Genomic DNA, 8,714 nt, shown 5'->3' with positions numbered 1-8,714 from the left:
TAGAGGGTGCGGATCCAGCAATTGTTGTGAAGCTCTTATTGGACCGATTTATTATTCCTCTTAACAAGACTGAAGAGGTACAGTGCCAAGTTTCTTGGAGCTTCGCCTTCGAGACACGAATGGTGCCAAAACCTAGTCTTCCTCCCATTGGCATCTGTGGTTGTAGTGGAGTTGAAGAGTTAGCAATCTATGGCATCACAAGGCACATCAGAAGAATTTGTCCAAATCTGTGATGCTAAGGCCTCCCAGGCACATAACTTAAAACCTCTGCAGTGGAGTTGTACAACCACACCTTATACCAATCATGCTAGGGTTGCAATACTGGAAATCGGAATATCCTTGCACATGAATATTTTTTAGATAATGGAAGTATTTCCACCCTCTGTGTTATAAAATAGTGCACACAATCTGATTCATTATTACATCATTACAGCATCAAGTTAGAAAGTGAAATATAGAAATGAATTTAACAAACTATATGCCGCTTAAAATGTCATCCACCACATAGCCTATTATTTAATAGCCATTTATTCTTGGCGAAGAAGTATATAGCCACGACCTCCAATGTTTCGTATGCATTGGGCGGGTCTTCCCTATTTTACACTTTATGCAGTAAAATACAATGACTCAGCCATTATGTGCCCTGAAAGTGTCTCCATAAAGATGTGATTGCATTTTTTTTGTCAAAAGGAATCATTGTGGCATCGCTATATATCCCAACACAGAGAGCTACATCAACCAAAAAAAAATCTTATACTTATGCCTAACACCCACTAGTCAGTCACCCATCATGTGGGTAATACTTCTAGGCGTGTTTATGTCAAGGGCTATTTTTTACTATGCGTCATACCAATTTAGCAAAATGGTAATAAACAAAACTGGTGCTGTATGCTTTGATTTTGATTACAAAAGCAACACTTTAAATTCCTATTCTAAATTGTATCTTGCTAAATTATCATTGGTCATAATGATCACTCTTCCTAAATACAAAAGGAAGAGCTTTATCTTCAAAGGAAGTTTTGCAATATCATTCCTAACGACCAAATTACCAAGTTTATGACGAAACAGAAAAAAAAAAGTCGTCACCAGGTACATTCTGATGATGATTTAATAATTTTCAAATAATAGCACTGCCCCGACAATATCTCACCAATGATAAGGAAATTCAGTGCTCGGAATTCGTCGTAGACATTGCATTGTTTAACCAGTCACGCCAGTCTTGCATGGGAAATTGATGTACATGATTATCCTAGTTGGAATGTTGGCGTATATAATATGTTCCAGATCGGTTGCCTTGCATCCAACACACAAATACTGTTTCTTTTCTTCTTTTTTTTGAAGAACTGCAGTAGGGGGATACTGTTTCTTGCTCTGTGCACCTCTAAGTTGTAGCTGATTTTGTGGTGTCACCATCTACATTAATTTCCAGCTAGCTCGATAGAGAAAGAAGCTAGCTAACGATGGGGTTTGCCTACCGGATCGCGAGCCCGTCGGAGTACCTTGCGATCACCGGGTACGGCATCAATGATGTGAAGCTCGCGAAGAAGGCGTGGGTGGCGCCGGGGCAGCGATGCACGCGTTTCGACATCTCCCCGGTGAACTACACCTTCGAGGTGCAGGCCATGAGCGCCGAGAAGCTGCCCTTCATCCTGCCCGCCGTCTTCACCATCGGCCCCCGCGCCGACGACGAGGATTGCCTCCTCCGCTACGCCAAGCTCATCTCCCCGCACGACAAGCTCTCCCATCATGTCAACGAGCTGGTCAAGGGCGTCATCGAGGGCGAGACCCGCGTGCTGGCGGCGTCCATGACCATGGAGGAGATCTTCAGGGGCACCAAGTCCTTCAAGCAGGCCGTCTTCGAGAACGTGCAGCTGGAGCTCAACCAGTTCGGCCTCATCATCTACAACGCCAACGTCAAGCAGCTCGTCGACGTGCCGGGCCACGAGTACTTCTCCTACCTGGGCCAGAAGACGCAGCAGGAGGCCGTGAACCAGGCGAAGGTGGACGTCTCCGAGGCGCGGATGAAGGGGGAGGTCGGCGCCAAGGAGAGAGACGGGACGACGAGACAGAACGCGGCCAAGGTGGACGCCGAGACCAAGGTGTACACGGTGAAGCGGCAGGGCGAGGGAGCCAAGGAGGAGGCGCGGGTGAAGGCGGAGGTGAAGGTGTTCGAGAACGAGAGGGAGGCGGAGGTGGCGGAAGCGAACTCGGAGCTGGCGATGAAGAAGGCCGGGTGGGAGCAGCAGACGCGGGTGGCCGAGGTGGAGGCCGCCAAGGCGGTGGCGATCCGGGAGGCCGAACTGCAGTTGGAGGTGGAGCGGCGGAACGCGGCCAGGCAGACGGAGAAGCTCAAGGCCGAACACCTCAGCAAGGCCGTCGTCGACTACGAGATGAAAGTGCAGCAGGCGAACTGGGAGCTGTACAATAGGCAGAAGGCGGCGGAGGCGCTGCTGTTCGAGCAGGAAAAGGAGGCCGAAGCACGCCGGGCGGCGGCGGACGCGGCCTTCTTCGCGCGGCAGCGCGAGGCTGAGGCAGAGCTCTACGCCAAGCAGAAGGAGGCCGAGGGGCTGGCGGCCATGGGCGAGGCCCAGAGCGCGTACCTCTCCTCCATGCTCGGCGCGCTCGGCGGCAGCTACGGCGCGCTGCGCGACTACCTGATGATCAGCTCCGGGGTGTACCAGGAAATGGCACGCATCAACGCCGACGCCATCAGGGGGCTCGAGCCCAAGATCAGCGTGTGGAGCAACGGCGTCGGCGCTGGTGGCGAGGGCGACGCCAGCGGCGGCGGCGCGATGAAGGAGATGGCAGGGGTGTACAGGATGCTGCCGCCGCTGCTTACCACGGTGCACGAGCAGACCGGGATGCTGCCGCCAGCGTGGATGGGCACTCTGACGGGCGGCCCTTCGAAGTCCAGCTGATCGAGCTCGATGCATGCGAAGCTTTCACAGTTTCATTGCACCAGGTGAGTTTGCCAAATGTACATTCCCAGTGCCCAGTCCCGTGCAGTCGTGCACGAAATGCGTGTGTGTGTGTGTGATGCGTTGTGCCTGTGCTGAATCAAAGACCTCGCCTCCTTCATCAGTCGTGTGCGTTGTTGTTGTTGTTGTTTGGAAAGGAAGTGTGTATCGACATTTATACCTCAAAATAAAAACCATAGGGCATCTTGCGTGCTGAATGTAATTGTAATACTGTGTAAAGAAAGCAATATATGAATTCTAATTGGTGATCGAACAAGTTATATGCGTGCCAATTTTTTTTTCGTGCTTGTTCTCCTCTGTACCCGATAAAATTTAACGAATCTCAAAGCAAATCCGAGGAACACGATATTGATAGATAAGTGTCGAAGAATGGTGTCAGGGGTCATCGTGTCTAACGGGTCTCATTTGGGATATGGTATTTGATGGAGCATATTTTCTAAATCTTAGCTCATCGTGTAACTAGTTCTTGGTTCGTACGACTATCGTAAGATTTACGCGACTAGTTTCTTTATGATTTAATGTGATTCTGCGATCAGTCCTTACTAGTTATAGGATGTCTATGTCTATTTTATCTAGTCATATTTATTGATATCTACTTAAGTGTTTTTTTTTACTCCTCTAACGAATAAAGTTGTGGCCAACGTAGATGGACAGTGACCCATCCTGTATCATTAATTGCTACAGAGTAGGGTGTTGCGGACCGACTTAGCATCACACGGCAGATGGGACTGGGTCTGCAGAATGACCAGGTAAATGGACGAGTTTACAGGTGGACTCACAGAAGGCTAGGACAAAATAGTTTGGTAGATGAGCTTGCGACGCACGGTGATGAGACAAGCAGGGCTACCGAGGTAAGGTAAAAGTGGATGCATCCAAGAGGATATGACAGGCCCCGTAGTACCACCGGCGTAAGGTGTTGCATGCACACTCCACATGATGATGCTCTGAGAAAAATACATCTAGCTAAGTATAGGTTAACAGAAAAGGGCACACTTTTAAATTCTCATTCTCTTGTATATAAAGAGAAAAACGAGTCTAGTAAAAAAGAAATCATCTTTAATCAGTTTACAAACACTGATAATAAAATATATAAAACGTATGACTGTTATCTTTCAGAAGACTTGAACCTGGCTAACTTATGTGTTCTTGAATTCATCACGAACGCACACTACAAGCATTATTCACGTGTCTATCGACCGATACACTGACTAACCCTAGATAATAAGCATAAGCAATAATATGTTCTAATACCTTTTCAAAAGTAAACAGCTCGGCAAGAGTTGTTCTTTGAGAGTAGCACAATTTGTCAGCTGCTTGCCAGCGCCCAGCGCCACACCTAAACATGTACAGATCACAACCACGATTCTAAAGAGATTCCTTTCGAAAAAAAACGATTCTAAAGAAATAGCTCGAGCCGACTGTTTGGGCCTTCGGCCGCACGGCGTGCAACATGCGCGCGTCGCAGGCACCAGGCGCAAAGCCAGATCCCTCCCTCCCTTCTTCAGATTCTTTCACCGCGACGGGTTGAGCACGGGACGCGCAGGGAGCACCGGAGCAGCCCCGTGGTCACGGACAGCGGCGGATCCAGGGGTACCTCGGAGCCCGGAAGCATCCGCTTCAAATTTTAGTCTTGGAAGAGAGAAAAAAGAAAGCCTCTCTACTTCGTGCTCTGGATTCACCGCTGGTGAAGCAACGGTGAATTCTCCATCGGAAAATCTATCTCTGACCTCGAACTAAAGAAAATTTTCTGTCTCTATCCCCATCCCTGCTCACGAGAAATATTTTCTTCCTATCGTGGTCCCCACGCGAGGAATAAGGACTTGACAGAGAACTTGTTTTCGCTAACAATTGAATGGATAGGTCTGAGATGAGTAATTGCGTGTTGGGTTGCTGATCGATTGAGCCTTGGGATGGGATGAAGTTAAGATATTGAATTGATAGATCTTATACAGTTACATAATATATATATACATATATAAGTATTACAGTCTAAATAGGTCAAAAAAAAGTGATGAAGAATATTTCTCTATATCTGTCCTTGCTACACCCAAGAAAGATCATTTTTTTACCATTTGTATTTTACAAGGGACAAAATCTCTCTATTTTTCTACCATTTGTATTCACTAATAGAGGAATTCGCCGTGGGAATCGGGGATCGGTCCATTTGACATCTTTACGTGGACACGAGCTTTCTCAGAGGAACTGAGGAACAACATACATGCAGGGCCAATAGCAGTGCGCCGCGTGTTTCGGTAGAAGCAGCCTTGACACGGCCATTGTTTTGCAGGGACATGTAAACAAGCCATGATACGGATGCTCATGAACATGTAATCCAAGTAGAGAAAACGTCTGGCCATAAATCGATTCGAGTTCAGAAAATACATAATCAAACGATTAAACAAGAGCTATCACGTAGATGCATGTAATGTAAACTTCACTAAACCGCGAACGAAGCCTTCCTAGCTAAACCAACCTCAACCTGAATCTACCGCACTCGTACTTGCGCGAACACGCAACGCGAAGGCGATCAGTTGGCGTCGCCCTTGGGCAGCGCGCCCATCCACGCCGGCGGGAGCATGCCCGTCTGCTCGTGCACCGTCGACAGCAGCGGCGGGAGCATCTTGTACACCCCGGTCACCTGCTGCAGCGCGCCGGCGCCAGCCTCGCCTCCGCCAGCGCTCGAGGCGCCGTCCGCGCCGCCGTTGCTCCAGATGCTGATCTTGGGCTGCATGCCGCTGACCGCGCCGGCGTTGATGCGCGCCATCTCCTGGTTCAGACAGCCGTAGATCATCAGGTAGTCCCTGAGCGCGTGGTAGTTGCCGCCCAGCGCCTGGAGCATCGACGCCATGTAGTCCGCCTTGGCCTTGCCCACCATGGACAGGGACTCGGCCTCCTCCTGCTTCGCGTACAGCTTGGCGTCCTCGGCCAGCTTCTGCTCGAAGAACAGCGCGTCGGCCTGCGCCTTGCGCGCCTCCGCCGCCTTCTGCTGCTCGAACAGCAGCGCCTCCGCCGCCTTCTGCCTGCTGTACAGCGCGGCGTTCGAATCTTGCACCTAGACAAACAAATCGATTGATCATGATTCATGAGATCCCAAACTTGAAAATTAAAAACATGCACCGTATATGTTTGCAATGCAAGTTTATTATACCTGCGTGTCGTACTGCACGGTGGCCTTGCTGAGCTGCTCGGCCTTGAGCTTCTCGGTGAGGCGCAGCGCGTTCTTGCGCTCGACCTCCATCTGGAGCTCAGCCTCGCTGATGGCAACGGCCTTGGACGCCTCGACCTCGGACACCCTGGTCTGCCTGTCCCATGCGGCCTTCTTAGTCGCGAGCTCGGCCTTGGCGGCGGCGACCACCGCCTCCATCTCGTTCTCAAACACCTTGACCTCCGCCTCCACCTTGGCCTGCTCCTTGATCCCGATGGCCTCCCGCCGCACCCTGAACACCTTGGTCTGGGAGTCCACCTCGGCAGCCTTCTGCAGCGTCATCCCCTCCCTCTCCATGGCGCCGACCGCGCCATTCATCCCCGCCTCGGCGACATCCACCTTGGCCTGGTTGACGGCCCCCTGGTGCGTCTTCTGGCCGAGGTAGGAGAAGTACTCGTGGCCCGGCACGTCAACGAGCTGCTTGACGTTGGCGTTGTAGATGTAGAGGCTGAATTGGTTGAGCTCCAGCTGCACGTTCTCGAAGACGGCCTGCTTGAAGGACTTGGTGCCCTGGAAGATCACCTCCATGGTCATGGAGGCGGCGAGCACGCGGGTCTCGCCCTCGATGACGCCCTTGACGAGCTCCCTGACGTGGCTCGATTCTTGTCGTGCGGCGCTATGAGCTTGGCGTAGAGGAGGAGCGAGGCCTTGTTGTCGTCGTCGGTGATCTTGGGGCCGATGGTGAAGACGGCGGGGAGGACGAAGGGCAGCTTCTCGGAGCTCATGGCGTGCACCTCGCTCGAACTCGTAGTTCACTGGCGTGATGTCGAACTTCTTGCACTGCTGCCCGAGCCACACCCACGCCTTTTTCTCGAGCTTCACGTCGTCGCACACACTACAAAATCGGTCAAAAATAACGTTCCATCAGTACTGATTAAACAGTAACCCACACTGAAGATATATCAGTACCAGTTTTTAATTTCCCGTGCGCGAAAAATGAGTGAGCTACTATGAACCGGCACTGATAGTGACTATTAGTGCCGGTTCCATCCACACTCTACACTGAAGTAGAGACGAACCCGAAATTTACATTCACTTCATTTTATGGTTCACATCCGGTCGCAACGAAAATATCTAAGTCCTCACCTCATTTCGCTCCTCTCTCTCAACTACCTCACCCCCGCCACTCCTCTCGAGGTCCAGGCATGGCCGCCGCATCGCTCCATCTCTCCATCACCACTGCCTGGGAGAGTGCATCGCTCCATGCCTCCATCTCTCTTTTTTCCTTCGGTTGCTTTGCTTAGGGAGAGCGCATCACTCCATCACCACTGCCTGGGAGAGCGCATCACTCCATCTCCTTTTCTCCCTTCGATTGCTTTGGGTGGATTTGGATTTGGATTCAGATTTGGCTCTCCCTTCGGTTGCTTTGCTTAGGGTGGATTCGGCTCCAATCCCATCCGATAAGATGTGAGTACCCAATCTCTTTTTCCCTGTCGTCTCTCATCCGATTGGATTTGCTGCTGGTGGTAATAGTATGCATTGATTTGATCCCATCCCATCCCATCCTCTTCGATGTATTGTGCAGTGGAGGGAGCTCGGTGCGGCGTAGCGAGCCTGGGGTTAGCGGGGGCTCAGGCGAAGGGAGCTCGGTCTGGTGCGTGCGACCCAGGCTTAGCTCTTTGTGGGATCGTGGGGGCGGCGGATCGGTGGCGGCGGCCTTCGTGCCGCCACATTTTTCTGTAGGGCGTGCGTGGCGGAGCGGCCGCGGCGACGAGCGGGTGCGGCACCGTCGCACCTGCGGGTCGTCTTTTTCTTTTTTTTGAAAATACCATCAGTGCCGGTTCAAGCCTCGAACCAACAGTGATGTTGAGTATCTGTGCCGGGTCTGGAACTGGCACTGATAGTCAGTGACTATCAGTGCCGAGTAATCAATACCAGTTGAAAAACCGGCAGTGAAGCCATTTTTCAACCAGCACTGATATGCCTTTTTTAATAGTGTCGATGCCCCACCCGGTGATGGTGATGTACTCCAATGCGTCAGCGACCTTGAAGCGCGCCATGGCTTCCTCCTCTCTTCCCGGCGGCGGATCGGATCTCGAGACGAGTTGCTAGTTAGCTGCTGTCGCACGATCGATCAAAACTACAGTTTGGTCTTGGTGTGTGATTGATCAAAAATGATCTGAATGATGATGGTCCTATATACGACGCGGGAATTGGTAGTTACCACTAGCCCCCGTGTGGTCATGCTTGCGTCGATCTTGGGTTCGATGTGATTCGATCGATGATCAGACAGTCAAAGTGGAGTCCTGAACAGCGGGAGATCCATGTGACTGTTGGTTGGTGCAGCCCTTGGCTTGTGGGACACACCGTAGATCCGATCGCCCGCGGTTGATCCGGGAATGGAATTATTATTTCGATCCATTTCCTAATAATGGAGCTGATCGAGGAATTCACGTCCGTCTTCGGTCAACCCCGGCAGATGCGCGCCGCCGTGCGGAGACTAGGATCGTACTCTTTCTCGAAAGGTAGGGATTGTTGTTACTTTGATCTCATGCAGCATTTGCACGTCGTGAATTAATATGCATTGGACT

The 8,714-nt window shown here is 51.2% G+C and overlaps 1 protein-coding gene and 1 pseudogene across 1 annotated transcript; one reads left to right on the top strand and one right to left on the bottom strand.

Moving 5' to 3' along the window:
- Positions 1-1,326: 1,326 nt before the first annotated feature.
- Positions 1,327-3,226, top strand: LOC133903523 (flotillin-like protein 1). The gene has a single exon (XM_062344936.1). The coding sequence runs from the start codon at positions 1,461-1,463 to the stop codon at positions 2,916-2,918; it is 1,458 nt and encodes a 485-aa protein (XP_062200920.1). The 5' UTR covers positions 1,327-1,460; the 3' UTR covers positions 2,919-3,226.
- Positions 3,227-5,446: 2,220 nt separating this feature from the next.
- On the bottom strand, positions 5,447-8,183 carry LOC133903928 (flotillin-like protein 2; annotated as a pseudogene).
- Positions 8,184-8,714: the final 531 nt, after the last annotated feature.

The sequence above is a fragment of the Phragmites australis genome, chromosome 21 (assembly GCF_958298935.1).
Source record: "Phragmites australis chromosome 21, lpPhrAust1.1, whole genome shotgun sequence".
Lineage (NCBI taxonomy): Eukaryota > Viridiplantae > Streptophyta > Magnoliopsida > Poales > Poaceae > Phragmites > Phragmites australis.
This window is presented reverse-complemented; position numbering and strand designations above follow the sequence as displayed.